The sequence below is a fragment of the Salvia hispanica genome, chromosome 6 (assembly GCF_023119035.1).
Source record: "Salvia hispanica cultivar TCC Black 2014 chromosome 6, UniMelb_Shisp_WGS_1.0, whole genome shotgun sequence".
Lineage (NCBI taxonomy): Eukaryota > Viridiplantae > Streptophyta > Magnoliopsida > Lamiales > Lamiaceae > Salvia > Salvia hispanica.
In genome coordinates, this window is record NC_062970.1 from 40,086,903 (window position 1) to 40,108,139 (window position 21,237).

The window sequence follows — 21,237 nt, forward strand, 5'->3', positions numbered from 1 at the left end:
TTTGTGGAAAAATCACGGACAGGAGGAGGCAACCTGGGAGCTGGAAGAGAAGATGAAGGAAAAATATCCCGAGCTTTTTCCTAAGTAATTCTTAAATTTCGGGACGAAATTTCTTTTAAGGGGGATAGTATGTAACGACCCGCTAAGACGTTACGAACTTGGACCGGTTTTTCCTACACCAAAACAATTCAAATAGATGAGTAAACCAAGATTCTAAATCATGATTAATACAAATACATTATGTAAAGAGCCGGATCCTAGAGGATCATCTTTTCAGCAACATTTAATGCTGCATTTATTGATATGGCAGGAGAATCATAACTCTCCTGACAAAAAAATATACTGGCAGAAGAATGTCAGCCAACTTGGCTTCCTTACACATATATACCGTCACTTTCACTGCCACACTCTTTCACAAACCAAAATATTCACCTCTAAAAAGGCAACAAAGGCAACAAGAATCCTTCCAAGAAAAGGACGTTTACATAGAAGAAAATCCAGCTAACAACAAATCCTTCTTTTTTCCACATCACAACAAGGTGAGTACCAAAAATCCTTACTTTCCTCCCCATATTCACAACATGACATATAGGTTTCAGCATGACATATAGACCAAACATGTCTCTGCCAGAATTTCAAATAGGTAGAACCCCAATTTGGCATCCATGAATATTTTACACATAGGCAAAGACGTCTCTGCTCAAGACACAAATTTTTGTATCCAAACATGTTGCACGTAGGCTTAAAACAACCTCTGTCCCAAAATGCTAAATTAGTATTTGATGGAATTAGCACCTCAAGAACTTAGTTGCTATAGGCTCTCAAGAACTTAGAAATGGCAGACTTTAAGGAGCACTAAGAACTTAGCTTAAATAACATAGAAATTTGCCGGAGAGACTTCCGGCAGCGAACTCGGCACTCCGTCGCCGACAATCGACAGCCCACGCTCCGAAATTCGCCACTGTTTTCATTCCTTAAAATCTGAAATTTTGAATTTACAAGTTCCAACTTCAAAAATAAAATCTTGGTAAATAAAAAGGGGGGGAAAAGAGGGAAAAAAATAGATGAACAAGAAGAAGGTTGATTACCCTATCTGTCGGAGAACGACCTCGGTGGCGGAGGCGGTGCATGCCGGCGGTGAAGGGAGGAGGACCGAGAGAGGGAGAGAGGGAGGCCGCCACGGCGAGCCGCCGTGCTCTCAGCCATGGCGGATCCAGAAAGGGGTCGGCGTCGGCGCTGGGGCAGAACCGTGGTGGCGGTGGCGTGACGGCGGGCCCGAGGTCGACGGCGGCGGAGTGGGGGAGACGGAGATCTGTAGAGAAAGGCGGAGAGAGAGAGAGAGGGAGAGAGAGAGATGAGAAAGGAGGGGGGGGCGGAGACGCCGTCGAAATCGGCGGCGGTACGATGGCGGCGCCGGAGGGGTGACGTCCGGCGGGGTCAGTGGAGGCAGGAATTGCAGCTCTTCTGTTTTAGGAGAAATGAGGGAGGAAGATGAAGTTAGGGTATTTGAGTGTGGGTTTGTTAATTGGGCTCATGAATAAATTGTTTAGGTTATGTAAAATATAACATCAAGCCCAACTGCTTTTAATTATTTAGGCTTGTAGTTATAATGGAAGTAAGCCCAACTTTGAATTTAAATATTCTGGGCCTAAGAGTAAATGGTTAAGCAACATATTTAGTAATGATCCAAGTTGCTATAACTCGTGGAATACTATTAAGACATGGAACCCAATTTTAATCAGAATCGGAAATAACAAAAGAAATCATAACCGATAATGTAAGTTTAGAAATTTCTTAAGGATAATAATAATAATAATAATAATAATAATAATAATAATAATAATAATGTTAGTATTAGTAATAGGTTTAAGCGTGAGATCTTCATTCTAAATTGGATAAGTTTTAAAACTAAACTAGTACTTTCTCATTGTAAAATTTTCAAAAGGGTACGTTCGCAAGTCGAGTTGGAACGAAAGATTCAAGTAAGAAAAACTAAACGACCAAGGTGAGCTTTCTTATACTAAAAATACAAACTTTATTTTATGAAAACTCGAACTTATGTTCGTGATTTGATATTGTCTTGCCATAAATGTTTTGTGTATGATGCCTATCTGTTGGCTAAGGCCAAGTGAATTATGAATGATGATATATAAGTCGAATTCGGGTCCCAGTGAGGGTGGTGTCCCCGCTCGGACTAGTGTACACGGGATACCTCTGACCGTGAACGGACGGCAGAGAAGGTGACCGTGGAAGGTGGCCACCTTCCCGGCACAAGGATACCTCTGTCATGATGGGCAGGGAAGGTGACCGTATGAGAACACCATCTCAGCGGCACAAGATGATCAGATATGGCTAAGTACAGGAAAAAGGGGCTGCAGCCCAATGTGAATAATTTTAGTAAGCTCGGGTCTTTTAATAAAATCCCTGAGTGTTACTGTAGTAATGGCTTGACAATTTTTTTTTTTAAATGTATATGTGTATTTTTTTTTTTTTCGGCAATATGTTCACTGAGTACCTTCGTACTCAGCCCTGCATATATTTCTAAATGTGCAGGTTGATCGTGGAAGGGTGGATCAAGTGCTGTGGAGGGCAGACTAGTAGCTATATAAGAATAAAACTCTCGGAGGTTCATGTCTCCACACATGAACCGTGTTCTTTTGTTTCCGCTGTGCCGTTGATAAGGGCTCGCTTATTGTTAAATTTCTAAACTCTGATAAGTCGAACTTGTAAGAACAGTCTCTCGAGTCCCCTTGATCGAATATATTTTGTTATAAGTAATATCCTTTAATATTATAATCGTGTGTCTCCTTATGTCTCGACTTTAATCTCCCCTAATTTCTATCCCCGCTTCTTATAATCCCTCCTTAGTCGCGATAAACCGAGTTATGCTATCCTTAGCTAATTGCGGTCGTGACAATATTTGACCCGAAGGTCCCTCTATATTTTCAAATCCAGTGCAAGACTGTCACAGATCCTCTTTAATCGCGTGATTCATATAATTTCAATACCATATGTAAATTTCATCAGTTGCATCAATTTCATATCCATATCCCATTCAATCATCTATATTAAATAACATCACCATATCAAATTCACATCACAGATAACCATAAACAGTTTCATATCTATATGTATATGCCTCTTTGTTCAATTAATTATTATGTGATAAATCAAGCCTGGTATCTGCCCGGGATTCCTCTATGAACCGAAGGTTCCTCTGTAATTGGACTCATAGGTCCCTCTGTATTCGACCCGAAGGTTCCTCTGTATTGGACTCATAGGTCCCTCTGTATTTGGACTCATAGGTCCCTCTATATTTGACCCGAATGTCCCTCTATATTTTCAGATCCAGTGCAAGACTGTCACAGATCCTCTTTAATCATATGACTCATATAATTTTCAATATCATATATATATAACATATTTATTACACCAATCACATACCCATATTATATTCCACCATTAATATCAGAAAACACATAATCATATCATCTATACGTCATATTCACTCTAAGTCAATAAATATCAATCAACCACGTCACATATGTATAATTAAAATTGTGATCATACAAACCTGATTATAATTGACTATATAATCGAACACCAGATTCAGTAACACCGATCCTTACCAAAACTTTTCTTCTTTTCTCTTCGTTTCTTTTTCATCTTTTATTGAAGGTACATACATACTTGCTAGCTGATATTTTAATTCCGGATACCTCTATTTTTCTTTCTTTTATTTCCTCCCTCTCCCTTCCTTCTTCTTTTTATCGTCTAACAGTACATATATATCCACACTTTTGAGTCGGCAACTATATTATTTATTTAAAGCCTTTTAAAATGATTTTCCACAATAAATATAATATAAATGGTACACACCCATGCAACGTAGAGATTAGTTGCATGAGATTAGTGGCTAAGTGGTCAACACGTATATGCAACACAATTATACTATGCATTACATTTATTTAAATATATATTTTTATCATTTTCTAAATGTTATCACAACTTTTAATAAATTCAATAAATTATTCCAATTTACTAGTATATAATACTACGTTCAAAGCTATACAAAAATCAAAATATATAAGAGATGTGATTTCAAATCTGTCGAGTTTCCATTTCACGTGTCCTCATTAGATTTTCATATATAAACAAAAATCTTGTAAATAGTTAAATATGTAACATATATGAATTATACACGCATGTGTATACAAAGCGACTCATATATTTTTACACTTAATATTACATAAAATTATATATGTATACATTTTTGGTCACGGATGTTACACATCGTCCGGCCCATCGTCCACAGTGGCGAACGATGCGACGGACGATGGGGTAACCTCCCCGCATCGTCCGCGGACGATTTATCGGACGCGGACGATGGTTAACCCATCATCTGCGATGCTATGCGACGTACGATGCATCGTCCGGCGCATCGTCCACACCATTGCGGATGTCCTTAGTTACCCCTCAAAATTGATGATCTTCAAATTTGACATGAAAGTCACCTACTACATCCCTAACTATATATACCAACATGATAAGTGATGGTGTCGCCCATAGGGCAGCGCAATTGGCAACAGAAGGGCAGATCTTGCTGCAACGTTAAGTGATGGTGATGCCTGCAGGGGTAGCGTAGTTGGCAATGGAAGGGCAGATCTTGCTGCACGTTAAGTGATGGTGATGCCTGCAGGGGTAGCGCAGTTAGCAACGGAAGGACAGATCTTGCTGCAATGAGTCTGGGTTCAAATCCCATTGCTGTCGTGTAGTTGTTTCCATCTCTCAGGCACAAGTGTGAGGCTGGATTACTGGGTACCTGATTGAACTTGCTCACATGATGTCGGGCCGAAGTATAGGGGCCGCCGATACAACGAAATTGCCATTTTTTTTGCTGCAATGATAAGTGATGATGGGTCCCATCTAGGCCTGTAAATTCGGGTACCCACTGGTACCCAAAACCGAAAATTCGGGTACCCGAACCCGATATTTCAAAAATATCATACCCATTACCGGACCCGTATGTGAATTCGGATATCCTAATACCCGTTGCGGGTACCTGAACCTAACTAATCGGGTACCCATAAACCCGAAATTAGCGTATTTCAAATTTATTCTTTTATATAAATTATACCGTGATGAGAATAGAAATTAATAAAAATAACACAATAATAGTACTATTTATTGACTATTATTAAAAGTATAAACTTCAATTCAAATGCTTTAGCTTTCTCTAGATTATGATTCTATGACTATATATATATATATATGTAGTACTATATAATAGACATTAGACAAATAGACACTACTTAATTTCAAAATAATTTTTTTTTTGGCATAAATCTACATGTGATTAAATAAATTTACCCTAAATTTTTACTACGGGCCATAGGCCCTATACTAAATAAAAATATTTATCACAAATACATAATTAATCGGGTATTAGTCGGGTATCCTAATACGGGTTTCGGGTACCCTAAACCCGAAAAATCATAACATTAACTACCCAAACCCATACCCGAACTCATAATTTTGGATTTCGGATACCCAAAACCCGTTGGGTATTGGATCGGAATCGGGTATACCCGAAACCCGCGGACTAAATTTGCAGGCCTAGTCCCATCACTGTGTTTAGTAGGAGATGAGTAAGAAATGAAGAAGTAACTAATCCTCAAATAAAATTTGGGTATAAAATTAGAGGTAACTGCTTTTAAAGTCACCAACTTTCCATGAATTCCAATTTTTCCCACAAACTTTAAAAAGTTCTTGTAATGTCACGAACTTTATTGTCGGTTGCCATTTTCCCATATCAGGTTTTTCGGTCTGATTCAAACTGTTCATTTCCTATTAAGACAATGTCCAAATTATTTTTTCTTACTATCGTTATATTCGTCTTTGAAATAGCTTCGTGTGGGTACCTTGTACGCTCAATCGGAACTCGGATGAAGAAGTTATGGTCATTTGATGAAGGCTGCGACCTTTGTGCGACCTTGTGCCATCATAATGGCCATAACTTCTCCATCTGAGTTCCGATTGAGGCGTACAAGGTACCCACGCGAAGCTACTTCAAAGACGAAGATAATGATAGTAAGATAAAAGAATTTGGACATTGTCTTGATAGGAAACAGACAGTTTGAATCAGACCGGAAAACCTGATATGGGAAAATGACAACCGACAATAAAGTTCATGACATTACACGAACTTTTTAAAATTCGTGGGAAAAACCGAAATTCATTGAAAGTTGGCGACTTTAAAAACAGTTACCCTATAAAATTATTATCAAAAGCAGAACAAAAAATACACGCATCCCCTTCCCCAAAATTTCCCTTATACAATATGCATTATGCATATTTTCTCTATCTATTAACTATGGAAATCATATCATATCTAGTAAAAGAAAAAAATAAAAGAAGATTTTCACGAGACTTTCAGTTACCAAACAAGTCGAAGTTATTCCATATGCTTGCCTGAAGAATTTAGTATACATTTCAATAATATTTTTGGTTATCGAGCAACACTAAATTCCAAGGTTTTTCAATTAGGCAGTTCCCTTTTTTGATTTCGAAAAGCAGTAAAAGAGTTATTGAATTGCAGTATTTGCAAGGTGCATGCATATATACTTGTTTTTCAATTAGGTATATTGGATTGGATTGGATTGATACCCTACCCCCAAACTCACTCACCTCTCACGCTACTCTGAATCATCGTTTTTCTTAATTTGATTTGCAATTATTGTGTTCATCCATCCACAACTGTAGCTTGTTCCAGTTTCATCGCTGATTCCTTTAAGGTCAAAATTTCAGTCAAAATCTCAATTTCATACATAACCTACTTGAAATCGTCTTTTGTTTTGTTTGGAGAGGGCAGATGATGGTGGTGTTTGAATTAGTCGCGTGAATTGTGCTTGTTTTAGGAGGCGGTAGATGGACAGCAACAGTTGGCGGTCAGCGCAAGGGCAGGTTCCGATGCCCGGTCAGGTCATCGGCGGCGAAGCAGTGCCCGCCGCCGGTATGGAAGGCGGCGATTGGAGGAGTCAGCTGCAGCAGGATTCCAGACAGAGGATTGTAAACAAGATGTAACATTTCCAGTTTTTCCCCTTTATTATTTGGTGTTCTTGAGCTTGCCCCTTTTTGTTGGTTTATTAAGATTCTTTACATGCTTTCGAATCCCCTCCTGAATTTTTGTGTTGGTTGGGAATAGTGGACCAGCAGAGGTGTGCATTGCTAAAGAACATGTATGCTAGTTTATTAGTTAACTGCTGCTTTAGCTTGAATCCAATCACGGGTTGGTCAAGAGTAGTGCTACCAAAACCTGAAACAACAGTTTCTTCTCTTAAATGCTGCATGACCATGGCTTAGATGCCTGGTACATGTTTGACAAAACATGAGGTTTTAAATTGGTTGTCCGAAGGAAAAAACATGTTAATGGTCATTCATTCCTGTTCTCCCAAACTGGATTTACCCATTTGTTTGCCAGTAACAAACATTGCTTCTAAGTTTATGTGAAAAAGTTACAACAAATGTTGAAGGAGATTATGAGATCTGTATGGTGTATAACCTTCATAGAGTGTAGACAACACATGCTGGACCTCTCATATATTTGAACCGTTAAGGTTAATTTTGTGGTTTAGCTATCAGTATCTCAGGCTCTACAAAATTTGGCTGCATGCATATGCCAGTTTCGATATCAGTATTAGAAAAAAAATGAATTTTTTGTTCATCATAATTTATGGACATGGCCATATGGGCAACCATGAAAACAGAAATGTTTTGTTGATTTTTGGATGTTTGAATCCTAAAGTTGATTTTGTCGTTTAGCTTGTGTAAGCAAAGATGAAAATATGGGTATGTTAGTTTTAACAAAATTTTGGTAAATATATCAATTTCAATGGGAATTTCAGGAAAAAGGTTTTTAATGAGTGACCCAAAAACTGAAATATTGGGGAACCTTTGAATACTTCAATTCTTGCTTCTAGGTGTTTCAGATATTATACTGTGTTACAACTTGGCAATTGTTAGTTGATGTGGCATGCCACTTGAGAAATAAAAGTTTAACCATAAACGTCTCATTTGTTAAGGCCCTTATTCATTTAAGTTCCATTGTTTAGATTGAACAATACTTTTTAAGGAGTCTCCTTGATTCTCTCTAATCCCATATCATGGGATTAGGTCATCTAATATACTGATAATATTGAGGATTAAATGTGAATTAGTAGGCAGCTGGAGCTAGAAAGTCAGTTAGATCTAGTTATCTGGTCCCTGTGGTCTGTGAAACGTTCAAGTGCAGATGAGAATCACGAGGAAGTAGACGTCTTATTTGTAATTCTGGTTCGAGATGCCAATTCTGTAGAGTGTGGTTTTTCTAAATAAAACAGATAATATTCACAAGCCTATGGTGCTTTTGCTATACATTTGGAGAATAGATTGATGGGGTAAGTCAATAGAAAACATTCAATATGTAGTTGTAATGCATTGAGTGCTGACCTTGAGAACTTCTGAAAGTCGAGTAAATTCCTTTTGATATGGACTTATGTTGGCCAATTTTTGTGAAGCTTGCCTTCTATTTTGAAATCATACTTTCTTACCTAAAGATCAGTACAAATGTATCTACATAAATAAACTTTCATTGCCAGCTCATGTCGTCAATTTCAGACTAACAATATGATGCTCAATTAATAGAATGGAGACTTTGAAAAGACATCTTCCTTTCTCTGGACAAGAGGGACTGCAGGAACTCAAGAAAATAGCCATCAGATTTGAGGAAAAAATATATACTGCAGCAACTAGCCAGGTATACATCTCACATGGTTTACCTTTTAGCTATTTAAAAGCCAATGTTGCAATTGACTGCTTGGTTTCCTTTTACTGAAATTTACTGTAACTTGGACCTTTCTCATTTGTTTACAGTCGGATTATTTAAGAAAAATATCTTTGAAGATGTTGACAATGGAGAACAAATCCCAGAATCCTATGGCGAATTCTCTTCAGTCTAATGCTGCAAGTAATAGCAAAAATCCTCAAGATCCTGGTAAAGGAACATCTGTTTCTATTTCTCCCCTGATAGTTTTTACATTTTTGCCCAATTTGTAATGTGAACTATCATGAATATTTCCTGAAAAATGCAAGTATCGAGAAAATATACCGAATATTTGGATATCTCAGACATTGCTTTACTTTTTGATGACTCTAATGGTATTTAGACTGTAGTACATTGTGCAGTAAGTCGGTAACTGTGTGGATTGAAACTCACCCAGCTATAGACATGTTAATTCTTATGACTCTTAGCCTTGTCAATTGGAGTATTTTTAAAAAATTATAATCTTGTCAAATATTAGTATCTTTGAAAAGTCAAATCAGTAGAAATAGTGGAATTGAGGATTACTTGTAATTTATCAAAAATTGTCTCAGACACTCGATTCGATGGTTTAAATCTAGCCTTTATAAACTTCTCTTGCCATCTCATCTTAAACATTATTTCTGGATTGTTCTTGACCCAAGTATTTCAGTCTTCAGTCATTAGAACTTCTGTTACCTTAACAGATGGGAATGAATAGTGTGTATATAACTTTGCAAAATATTTTAAACAAATTCCACCTTTAGAACCACGATGATCAAACTTATGACATAGATTCAGTGGGAAAAGTCAAATTTATTCAATTTAATCTATTATTGATGCATTAAGCATGGTTTAGATTGCTTGATTACATTAATCATAATTTACTAAAGCACTTAATCAGGCTAATATTGTTTGACAATTGAGTGCTGTCCGTCCTGAACTACATACCGGTGTAGATCTCGTCTCTTATGTTCAGTTCCTGTTCTCATAAGGTAGCCATTTTCAGTTGTCCTGGTACACTTGCTTCTCACTGAAGCACTGATACCTATACTCTGAATTGACATGTAATATAGCTCTCTATTGTTACTCAATAGAGTTGCTATAGCTTCTTAAAGATTGATGATTTTTCCCATAAGCGGATTTCATTATTCATCAATATAACATGCTTCCATACTCTTAACATTTGATATACTTGTCCTGATAAATCTGTCCTCTTTGTGTGCATCTTCGGCAGCTTCTCAAAGCATGCAGTCCCAAATGCAAAATCAGGTCCAGCAACTACCAATTCCAATGGTTTCTAATCAATCCCGGCAACAGATTTTATCCCAAAATATCCAGAATAACATCCCATCAACTGGAGTGCCGAATTCTGCTGGTTTGACACCTTCAATGCCCTCTGTTGGCGGCATGTCCCAGGGTACCATGCCCAATGTTTCTGTTCAGAATCCTAACATGCAAAACATGTCTAGTGTAACTCCGAATGCAGTAGGGAATTCAATGGGGCAAGGTGTGCCTGCTAATATGTATGCAAGCTCCCAGAGACAGATTATGGGTAGACAGCAGCAGGTTGTTTCACAGGATGGCCAACAGCAGTCTCAGAATTCACAGCAATATCTTTACAATCAGCAGCTGCAACAACAAATTTTGAAGCAGAAATATGGGCAGGGAGGTTTGCAACAATCTATGGTGCAGTCTCAGTTGCAGCAGCAACAGAACCTATTGCAGCCAAATCAGCTGCAATCCTCTCAGCCAGCTGTTATGCAATCTTCTTTGAGGCAAACATCAGCGTCATCGACACTTCAAAATCAACAGACATCTCTTCAGCAATCAAGTCAATCTATGCTTCAACAGCAACCACAACCAGTCCTCAGACAACAGCAGCAGCAACAACCACAACAACCTCCCGTCATGCATCAGCAGCAAAGTTCTATGTCACAGCACCCAATGCTCTCGAGTCAGCAGCAGCAGCAGCAGCAACAGCAACAGCAACAGCAGCCTAGTACCCAACAGCCAAGTCCTGCAAACATGCAACAAAATCAGATGATTGCCCAACAGAATAACATGATTGACACACAGCATCAGCAAAGAATCATGACTCAGCAGAACAACATCTCCAACATGCAGCAGCATCAGTCTATCAATCAACAAAATAACCTTCCAAACATGCATCAACAGCAGTCAAGTGGTCAGCAGAATAACCTCCCAAATATGCATCAACAACAATCAGGTGGTCAGGCAAATCTTTCTGGTTTCCAACAGCAGCAAATGGGTGGAATCCAACATGTTAACTCCAGCTTGCAATCAAATCAGCAACCTGTCCATATTCTACAACAATCTAAGCTTGCAGCTCAGCAGCAAATGCAGCAGAACATGGCAAACATGCTGCCTAACCAAGCTCAACCATCCCAGTCGCAGCCAATGCAGCAGCAGTTGATGTCACAGATCCAGTCACAGCCAGGGCAGCTGCAACAGCAAATGGGTTTGCAGCAACCGTCAAATACATTACCGAGAGACATGCAACAGAGAATTCAATCATCTGGTCCCATGCTTCAACAGCAAGCTACAATTGATCAGCAGAAACAGTTGTTACAATCTTCGAGAGTCATGCCAGAGGTTCCATTGAGTAAGTTTTTACTCTTTATTCTTTAAAGATATCAGTTTTTCCTTTTTACCACTTCAGTCCTCTTTTTAAGTAGTACTACATAATTAGGCCATGTTCACATATAACATTTATTCTACTATCATTGTATTTACCGGAAATATTTTTCCAAATATATCTAAAGTGGTTGCTCTTAATTATGCAATAAAAAGGTCTTCTCGTCTCATTTGATGCTTTGTTAAGTAATTGTTTTATTGACTACTTTTAGGCTACTAATTTAAACTTTGTGAGCATTTGTGAAGTCTTTAGAAGTGTCTTGACTAGTAGACAGACTATGTCCGACCATCTCTCGAAAACCAGTTGCTTGATTGATGGATTATCAATCTATAGAAGATATCGTCTTGTATAACATATAGACAGGCTTAAGAGACAGAATATAAGTGATTTTGCCTCTGATTGAATAGTACTGGTTAGTACATAGCTTTTCGCTTGAGAAGATGATGAAACCGTTTGCAGTTTGTCTTTGTTGCTTCCACAATGTAATAATTTGGCATTACAGATGTACATTCATTCTTAGCAATTGATATGGATGCAATGCACATATTGAGATAGTAAGATTGTTCAGTCTCTAGTCATCATAAATTCCTCGCATGTGCTGTTGCTACCATCTGTTTGTAAGGTTTTGCTATTCTTATCTTTTCACCTAGCTAACCCATGATAACTGTAGCATCTTTAGATTCCTCCTCACAGACTGGGAATGCAAATGGAGGGGAATGGCAAGAGGAAATTTATCAAAAGGTATTGTTGGATGCAGTTTTTTCTGTTCTCAATCTAAAAGATTTTTTGAGGTGGTTAATCACATGGCATTCTCTACTGATTTACTAATTTGAACTGTTATGCTTCACCCGCTGTTCTTTCGTTGCAGATTAAATCCATGCATGAGCTGTATTACCCTGAACTCAATGACATGTACCAGAGAATGGCAGCCAAGCTGCAGCAGGTAAGTGGTTGGTTTACATAATCTCATATTTACCTTAAAAAGGGCTTAGATAATGGTGAAAAGCAAGGCAGTCAAGCTACATAATTTTATTACATCAGTCATGTGGTTCCCATGAAAATACGATGAAAATAAATTTCAATTTTGCACAACGCTCTTGTGATCCTTACCCAGATAGCACTGTTTCTTGATTTTGATTCTCTCTGATGTATATGTATCTACTCTGTTGCAGCATGATTCTCATCCTCAACAGCCTAAGAACGATCAACTTGACAAACTTAGATTTCTTAAGGTTATGTTAGAACGGCTAATTATGTTTCTGAGGACAAATAAGAATGACATTCAGGCCAATCTGAAGGAGAAGGTTGCTGGAGTTGAAAAACAGATTTTGAATCTTATTACCTCAAATAGGCCCAGGAAGCCTGGTTCTTCATTGCAAGGGCAGGTCACCCAGCCTCACATGCATGCCTTGCAACAACCTCAGCAACAACAGCCCCAAATGTCTCAAATGCACTCGAATGAAAGTCAAATGAATTCTCAGATGCAACCAATGAATATACAGGGTTCTATGATGCCTACACAGCAGAATAATATGACCAGTTTGCAGCATAATACCTTATCCTCTGGCTATGGTGTTTCAAATTCTCGTCAGAATATGCTGGATGGGCTGCCGCCTAGTTCAAATATTGATCCTGGGCAGGGAAATGTACTTAACCAGATGCAGCAACAAGGTTCCATGAACTCTCTACAACAAAATCCAGTGGGTGTCTCTCAACAGATGGCTAGCTCTATATCTTCACAAAATGGGCTGACATCACTCCAGTCAAATGTCAGTTCCTTGCAATCAAATTCCAATACTCTTCAGCCACAGCAAATAAAACAGGAGCAGCAAATGTTCTCATCCCAGCATCTAAAGCAGTTCCAGCAAAGGCAGATGCAGCAACAATATATGCCAAGGCAGCAGTTACTCCAGCAGCAGCAACAGCAACAGCAACAGCAACAGCAACAACAACAAATCTCTCAGCAGCAATTGGGACAGTTTCCTGGACAGCAAATGACGCAACTTAATCAAATGAATGACACAAATGATATGAAGACGAGACACCAGATGGGTGCAAAACCAGGAGTTCTTCAACAGCATAACTCTTCTGGACATCGAACTTCATATCATCACCAACAAATGAAGCCTGGAACACCTTTCTCCATGTCGTCGCAGAATGCTCTTCAGGCAACATCCCCGCAGATTGGTCATCATTCTTCTCCACAAATCGACCAGCAAAGTATCCCGACTTTGCATAACAAGGCTGTAACTCCACTGCAATCTGCAAACTCACCATTTGTTGCCCCATCTCCTTCGACTTCCATGGCTCCATCCCCGATGCCAGGCGACTCAGAGAAAATGAATTCTGGTATATCATCAATCTCAAATGCTGGAAATGGCATGCTTCATCCAACCACTGTAGTGTCAATGCCAAACCAGTCCCTTGCTATTGGAACTCCTGGGATATCTGCCTCACCTTTACTTGCAGAATTCCCCAGTCCTGATGTCACTCATGGAGTTGCACCAACCATTGTTTCCAGAAACTCTAATGTTGTGGAACAACCAGTTGAACGGTTAATCAAAGTGGTATGGTAGAACTTGCATCACAATATATGGCAAACCAATTTAAAATCAGTTTTCTCTAAGGGTTTTGATACCTCTTCATTGCATCTTATCTTGTTATGCTTTGTTATTGCCTTTTTTTTGACAGGCGAAGTCTATCTCTCCCAAAGCTTTGAGTGCCTCTGTTAGTGACATTAGCTCTGTAGTTAGTATGGTGGACAGAATTGCAGGATCTGCTCCGGGTAATGGATCACGTGCTGCAGTAGGTGAAGATTTAGTTGCTATGACTAAATGCCGCTTGCAGGCCAGAAATTTCTTCACTCAAGATGGGCCGAGTGGTGCCAAGAAAATGAGACGTTATACTAGTGCAATGCCATGTAATGTTGTTTCATCTAGTGGGAGTGTTAATAATGATAACCTCAGACATTTAAATGGTAATGAATCTGATGGAGAATCTACTGGAGCATCGAATGTCAAAAGACCTAGAACTGAGGTATGTCGATTCTCAACTCTCTTCTATTTGGAGCAGCAGGTATTCAAGTATTACTTATTTATGCTGACCCTTCTAACAAACTTTCACAAGCTACTATGTTGATAAGCTCAGGGAATATTAAGCAACAATATGACTGAATGGTGCCAAAAATATGATGAAGTTCGGGTTGTAAATCACCGCTAGCATCTCACCCATCCCCTTTCTGTCAAACCCTAAAAAAAGAAAAGTTCTAGATCTGGGTTTCTTGGAAATGTAGAAGGACTAGAAATGTAGAAATAAAGGAAAGTTTCTTAGTTTCTTTAGAAAAAGAAAGTTCACTAGTCTTATATCATGGTTCCTTTAGAACTAGAAGTTCACTAAGCTTATATGTCATTGCTCGCCTTAATATATGATACTCCCTCCGTCCCTAAAAAATAGACAACATTTGAAATGGTACGGGTTTTAATGCACAATTGGTACACCTATTCTCCCAAGTGGTCATTTCCTCACACACCTTTCTTCCATTTCTATTCTCCCATCTATTCAATATTTTGTTCCATCTTTTTGTGGTATGGAACAGCTATCTTTTTCAGTGTAATGTTTATTAGTGTTTTTATGTAATGTGTTTTATGTTATTTTTGTAATGTTTTAGTTTTCAATTTTAATTGTGTTTTTACAAGAACAAGTCTTGGGCTAATTTTGGAGATTCACATCAAGATTGATTGCTATGATGCTATTTAAATTATTGTTTAAGCAATATCTCAATACTTGCTAAGCTATGTTGGTGCACTTGTACTTTATGACTTTGCAGGTTGCCTATTAGTTATTAACTTTAAAGATGAACTTTCATTATTGCAGGCTAACCATGCACTTGAAGAAGAGTTGCGGGATATAAATCAAAGGCTTATAGACACTGTTGTCTATATCAGTGAAGATGATGTTGATCCAACAGCAGTTGCTGCTGCTTCTGAGGGTGGAGAAGGAACTATCGTGAAGTGCTCTTTCAGTGCTGTTGCTCTTAGCCCTAATCTAAAGTCACAATATGCTTCTGCACAAATAGTGAGATTTTTGTTACTTTTTATCCTTACCACCTTTTCTCCTTTCTTTTACATACTTAGGTGCGTTTCACCAAATTGCAGTCTCCAATTCAACCTCTAAGGTTGCTGGTCCCAAACACTTATCCAAATTGCTCTCCTATACTTCTGGACAAGTTTCCAGCTGAAGTCAGGTGAGTTTATCTTCAAATTACTCCACATTAGTGTATCCTGCTTACTATGCTGGTATTCTGTTATTTCTTAAGTGGCTAGAACCCATAACTGGATTTGGAAGGCAGATTTATTTACCTTTATATTTATCTATTGAGAAGGCAAATAAAGGAAATTCAAATAAAAAAGGAATTCACAAGGGTACCAAATATTCAACCGATGCATCTAATATTTGTAAACAAACTATTCGCCAGACAACAAACATATGTTCTGTTGCAATCGGTCTTATTATTTTGAGTTTCCGAGGGAAAAGGTTACTACTAATAAGCTGTAAGGTACATACACTCGTTTCAAATGTGCATTCTCTTTGAAGCCTAATTTGAATGGATATATCATGCTTCGTACTTCGTAGTAGTGTAAGATGGAATGAATATAGAATAGCCAAGGACCATCCAACTAAGTGTGGTCTGATGCATTCCAATTCTCTCAGCTAAATGTTACTACTATAAAACTGGAAATGCTTATTGATGAAGAAAAAATCTTTCTTTTAATAACCCTCCGGGTGTTATTACTGTGAAATTTAGACTAGTTAATAAATTAAAGAGGAAATATAAAAATTAAGATTTTGGCTTCTACACATCAGCCTTGGACCACTTCCCTTTTTGTAGGTGAAATTACCTTCTCAGTTTGAAAATGGATGCATTAATCTTCTTTTTTGACTGTCTACAGTAAGGAATATGAAGATCTCTCCATAAAGGCCAAATCTAGATTTAGCATCTCCCTGCGAAGCCTTTCACAGCCAATGTCACTCGAGCACATAGCCAGAACTTGGGATAATTGTGCTCGTGCTGTTATTTCTGAGTTCGCCCAGAAAAGTGGTGGTGGAACCTTCAGCTCAAAATACGGAACATGGGATGACTGCCGGAGTGCAGCCTGAACGAATGGAATCTTGAGCCCAATGGGATGTGATACTCTTGCTGTAAAATGTAGCTTCGGCAAACTCTTGAGATGTGGGTTTGCTTCTGTAAAGACGATTGTCGAAATTCGTTCTGGTCATTCATGTATGAATAGTTGTGTATTATATGTGATGTATATTTTTGTGCTTACATGAAAAATGTTGTCTGGTTTTGAGAATGACAAAGAAGCGTTGGCTGATTCAGCAAGTGCATATGTATTGCCGGATGTTGAATAATTGTGTGTTGTCTGATCTACATCAGATTATATTTAATGAGTATATTCTTGAAATTATATGAAAAGGCAGTTATAATAGTTTTTTAACAATCCGACACATTGTATCTTTCTCCTGATTAGGATATTGTATGTTTGTATCGTATTTTGAGGAATCTTAATTTTTATTCATTTGTTTCTGAATCTTTTTATTTACTATTTTAGCAGTATTTTGGTAAGACAAAATTGTGGCAAGGGGGGCTGGAAACAGTATGAAATGAGTTGGAAAACCAATTATGTTGTCTCAATCAACTATCACAATGATATTTTTTAAAAGAAAATGAGCATGTACAGCCGAAGATTTTGCTTAGCTTTTTTCGAAACAGCAATTGAAAATTCAAATATTTAATTTAATGAATGTCACTTTTATGTAGTACTACTATTATTATATGCTAGCAATTTGCAATCTGCCTAGCATTTAACTACAGCTTGTGAACCAAAACACAGACACAGTCACACAGCAGTATCTAAGCAAAAAAAATCCTTCGTCTGAAGATTGAATATACCTTTTTCAAGAATGGTATGCAGATCTTTTTTCTGTTCCATTAGTTTGGCATGAGTTTTCTCTATGATGAATATGATTACGGGCTCATGGCAAAAACATTAAATATTTATTAATAAGTAATCTTCTATAAAATGTCAAAGGGAGGTGAGATTGAGAAGGTGGTGGTGATCCAAACATGTATAGATTTGAGTTGGAGTGAGATGAAATGGATGCTCAATGCTTTGCCCATAAATCCTGGAGATGAGATCATATTTCTTGGAGTTCTCCAACTCACTAATTCTTCTACTTCCTCTTTCCTTTCTGCTGCTAAACTTTGTGAGCCTCTCTCTATCTCTATACATATGTGTGTGTTTGAATTTGAAATAATGGTTACAACATCAAAAAGAACATATATCAGCATGATTTAGATGAGTAATATCATTATATAATCTAGAATGATGGTATACAATGTGTGTGATATTTCAGTGGGATACAAGGGCAAAGAGGATCCACATGTAAATGGTTCGATGAGAAAATTTATGGAGGACGAAAGACGAAAGAAGAAGGAAGAATACAGTCAAAACAGTGGGATCATCAAGCTGCAAGAGAAGCTTCAATCAGAGAAAAAGGTTTGTAATACATTTACCAAATATATAAACCTTGATAAGACCTTTTGTGATTGACTATACAGCACTTCACTTTGGCCTTTATTCCATCCAAACTTTTTATGAATGATATTGTAAAAGGCCAAGCTGTGTACATTGTTTTTCTAGGTGAAAGTGAAGGTGGAGGTAGCCGTTTGTACGTCTCGTAGGGTAGCTGCAGTTAGAGCTGTGAAAAGGTTGGGAGCCACTTGTATGATTCTAGACAGGTATTTACATTGCCTGATTAAGCTCTTACAATGGCATTGACAATGTTGGATGTAAGAGAATCGGTGTTGCCTTTGTAGGGAGATGAAGAAAGAGAAGCAATACTTCATGGATAGAGTGTCATGTGGGATCTCAACTATGAAGAGCAACAACACCATTGTTCAACTCCGAGGTCCCATCATTCGACATGTCTCATACGACGAGATGATACCTTCTTACTCGTGGGAACACATCTCTCCCACAAGTGATCAAACCCTTCACACTTCATCCATATATAGTACTACTATTAGTACTAATTCAACTTCTTGTTCCACATCAAAGGAAAACAGAACTCCCAAGAATGAAGCAAATGGATTAATATACAACCACCACAAGTTTGTTGCTGATCCGATCTGCTCCCATTGCAACAGCCAACGGCCTAGAACCGGGAGCCACATGGAGTTCAGCTATGAAGAGCTTGATGAGGCGACAGGCGGCTTCTCAGAGGAGAACTTCATATCGGAAGGCGGATTCGGGCTGGTTTTCAAAGGGAGGCTCAAGGACGGGCGGAAGGTGGCCGTGAAGAAACTCAAGGCCACAAGCCTTCAAGGGGAGAAAGAGTTCAAGAGTGAAGTTCACTTACTGAGCCAAGCAAAGCACCAGAATGTGGTGATGCTGTTGGGATCTTGCACGCAGGGAACTCACAGACTCCTCGTCTATGAGTTCATCTGCAACGGCTCCTTGGAGGACAACTTGTCGGGCGAATGCAAGCCTCTCAACTGGGAGCAGAGGATGAAGATCGCAAGGGGGGCCGCCAGGGGGCTGGCCTATCTGCACGAACGCAGCATTGTGCACCGGGACATGAGGCCGGGGAACATACTCATCACTCATGACTATGAAGCACTGGTCAGAACTAACTAACTAACTAACTAACTGAATAACTGAATAACTAACACTCTTTAGATGAGTTGTTGGTGTGTGCAGTTGGGGGATTTCGGGCTGGCGAAGGAGGATGATGGGACCGGGGCTAACTCGGGTGGGGTAGTGGGGACGCTTGGATATGTGGCGCCGGAATATGCGGAATCCGGCAAGATGTCAGACAAAACAGATGTGTACTCATTTGGGGTGGTGCTGTTGCAGCTTATCACTGGCCTCAGAACTACTGATGAGATTCCAGGTGGAAAGAGTCTAGTGGGATGGGTGAGTAATAACTTTTCTACTTGCTGTTTCTTTTGCTATATTGATTTGTGGGCGCGCCTGTGCTGTACACCAAGGTTTCGATTTTAACTTTTTCTTATATATTTCTTTTATATACATAATGGGAAAAAATAATAGTCGATGAAATGCTCTATAGAGCTCCTAAGTAGTGGATGTATGAGTACGTAGTGTAAAAGTGGATGTGAAATCCATGAATAGTGCTTGTGAAGTGCTCATCATCGTAAATGCCCTTATGATACTATAATAAATACCACTATTTTTAATTTTGGATATATTTCAAATAATTCTCAGAGTAGGTCCACACCTTTTCCTGATTCATTCTCTTTATAAAAATTTCTTTTTGATCCATCCCTAGGCTTAATCAAAGGAAAGACTGAAATCCCTTGTGTTCAACTATTTCTTGAAATATCTCTTTTGATTTAAACTGCGTTGTAACTTGTACTCTTCTCACATTTCTCTCATGGACTGAATCAATAAAACGTATTTTTACTCAAAATGTCTTATTGAATTAATTTATTGTAAGATGACAGGCAAAGCCACTTTTGGAAGCAAAAAACTATCCAAAACTCATAGATTCAAGGATTTTGGAGTGCCATGATGTCCACCAGCTATTTTGGATGGTGCTTGCTGCTGACAGCTGTCTCAAACAAGATCCTCATCACAGGATCACTATGAAACAGGTTTGTATCATCTAATGTTTCTTCATTAAATTTCCAATTACACCATCAAATTAAATTTCCAATCTATATTATTATGCAGGTACTCAATTACTTGAACTGCAATAAAGAAGGCAACACCAACTTCATTATTGACTTATCTAATTGAGCTACAATGTGTATGAATCTGCATCTTAAATTCAATTAATAAATAAATGTAACAATTCGACTTAGAGTGAGATTTATTGTTTTATCAATTTGTTTTAGATTCTAAATTTATTTTAGATTTAGAGTTTAGTAAAAAATCTTAATTAAATTACAAAAAATTAATCCGCTCGCTATTCGATTTAAAATCACTGAATTATTTTTGCTTTGAGAGATTCTGTGTGTCACACTGAAACAGCCCCAACTCCCAAAAGCTCCTCCGCCCACATAATCCGCCGCCGCCGCCTCAATTAGCTATCGGTGCTTTCTCTATCTTCTCATTTCATCTCATCTCGCAAATTCCGCGACAACAATGCTCGCAAATTCCAATTCCGCCGCCGCCGCAAAGCCGCAGCTAGTTTCCCGCGCCCGATCCCTCTACGCCGCGCGCCGGCCATGGAGCCTGCTCCTCGACGTCTCCTCTCTCTCCCTCCCCTACAGCTACGCCGAGGCCACGTCTCGAATCCGCCACAATTTGAACTACTTCCGCGTCAATTACGCCCTAATCGCCCTAATCATCCTCTTCTGCGGCCTCGTCTACCACCCGCTCTCCATGATCGTCTTCCTCGTGGTGTTCATGGCCTGGCTGTGGCTCTACCTGTGCCGCGAGGATCCGGTGATCGCTCTAGGCAGAGTTGTGGATGATCGCGTGGTTCTGGTGGCGCTGGCGGTGGTGACTGTGGTGGCGCTGGCGTTGACTCACGTCGGATTCAATGTGCTCGTCGCGCTGATTGTGGCGCTGGTGGTGTGCGCCGCCCACGCTGCCTTGAGAGGCACGGAGGATTTGTTTTTGGACGAGAGCGACGCGGCGGAGGGCGGCCTGCTCTCGGTTGTGCGTTGAGCCCTAGATTTTGAGCCAATTTTATTGTTCTATGTAGTTTGTAT

At 38.9% G+C, this 21,237-nt stretch overlaps 3 protein-coding genes and 1 long non-coding RNA gene across 9 annotated transcripts in view; 3 read left to right on the forward strand and 1 right to left on the reverse strand.

Moving 5' to 3' along the window:
- Positions 1-318: 318 nt before the first annotated feature.
- LOC125191764 lies at positions 319-1,452 on the reverse strand. Its single transcript, XR_007171239.1, has 2 exons — positions 1,089-1,452; positions 319-981 (listed from the first exon to the last, which is right to left on the reverse strand). It is a non-coding gene; the product is annotated as an uncharacterized LOC125191764 (long non-coding RNA).
- A 4,881-nt stretch (positions 1,453-6,333) lies between these two features.
- On the forward strand, positions 6,334-16,870 carry LOC125191671 (mediator of RNA polymerase II transcription subunit 15a-like). 4 transcript variants are annotated; one of them, XM_048089069.1, is made up of 12 exons: positions 6,334-6,794; positions 6,918-7,079; positions 8,683-8,794; positions 8,911-9,031; positions 10,074-11,462; positions 12,166-12,236; positions 12,364-12,438; positions 12,668-14,062; positions 14,187-14,531; positions 15,369-15,569; positions 15,650-15,738; positions 16,445-16,870. In XM_048089069.1, exons 2-12 carry the CDS (start codon positions 6,928-6,930, stop codon positions 16,650-16,652), a joined length of 4,158 nt encoding a protein of 1,385 aa, XP_047945026.1. In that variant the 5' UTR covers positions 6,334-6,794; positions 6,918-6,927; the 3' UTR covers positions 16,653-16,870. The 4 variants fall into 4 exon arrangements, with proteins under 4 accessions (XP_047945026.1, XP_047945030.1, XP_047945029.1 ...); XM_048089073.1 differs by having other exon boundaries at positions 12,175-12,236; XM_048089072.1 differs by having other exon boundaries at positions 6,334-6,608.
- Positions 16,871-17,390: 520 nt separating this feature from the next.
- On the forward strand, positions 17,391-20,519 carry LOC125194280 (probable serine/threonine-protein kinase PBL5). 3 transcript variants are annotated; one of them, XM_048092417.1, is made up of 8 exons: positions 17,391-17,462; positions 17,588-17,762; positions 17,913-18,055; positions 18,200-18,297; positions 18,376-19,180; positions 19,259-19,474; positions 20,023-20,172; positions 20,252-20,519. In XM_048092417.1, exons 1-8 carry the CDS (start codon positions 17,460-17,462, stop codon positions 20,315-20,317), a joined length of 1,656 nt encoding a protein of 551 aa, XP_047948374.1. In that variant the 5' UTR covers positions 17,391-17,459; the 3' UTR covers positions 20,318-20,519. The 3 variants fall into 3 exon arrangements, with proteins under 3 accessions (XP_047948374.1, XP_047948373.1, XP_047948375.1); XM_048092416.1 differs by lacking the exon at positions 17,391-17,462 and having other exon boundaries at positions 17,553-17,762; XM_048092418.1 differs by lacking the exon at positions 17,391-17,462 and having other exon boundaries at positions 17,553-17,762; positions 18,200-18,267.
- LOC125194281 (PRA1 family protein E-like) overlaps positions 20,516-21,237 on the forward strand; it is an 868-nt gene continuing 146 nt past the window's right edge. The window contains exon 1 of the mRNA XM_048092419.1: positions 20,516-21,237. Coding sequence (XP_047948376.1) covers positions 20,666-21,193 — 528 coding nt within the window. The 5' untranslated portion in view covers positions 20,516-20,665 and the 3' untranslated portion in view covers positions 21,194-21,237.

What these genes read in the sequence shown, in the direction of transcription:
- LOC125191671 (XM_048089069.1), top strand. Translation starts at nt 6,928, where the DNA reads ATGGACAGCAACAGTTGGCGGTCAGCGCAAGGGCAGGTTCCGATGCCC. An exon ending in CAGAGGATTGTAAACAAGAT is followed by an intron (nt 7,080 to 8,682) that starts GTAACATTTCCA and finishes CTCAATTAATAG; the next exon opens with AATGGAGACTTTGAAAAGAC. An exon ending in AAGAGGAAATTTATCAAAAG is followed by an intron (nt 12,237 to 12,363) that starts GTATTGTTGGAT and finishes CTTTCGTTGCAG; the next exon opens with ATTAAATCCATGCATGAGCT.
- LOC125194280 (XM_048092416.1), top strand. Translation starts at nt 17,579, where the DNA reads ATGTCAAAGGGAGGTGAGATTGAGAAGGTGGTGGTGATCCAAACATGT. An exon ending in AGCTTCAATCAGAGAAAAAG is followed by an intron (nt 18,056 to 18,199) that starts GTTTGTAATACA and finishes TTGTTTTTCTAG; the next exon opens with GTGAAAGTGAAGGTGGAGGT. An exon ending in ACAGGATCACTATGAAACAG is followed by an intron (nt 20,173 to 20,251) that starts GTTTGTATCATC and finishes ATTATTATGCAG; the next exon opens with GTACTCAATTACTTGAACTG.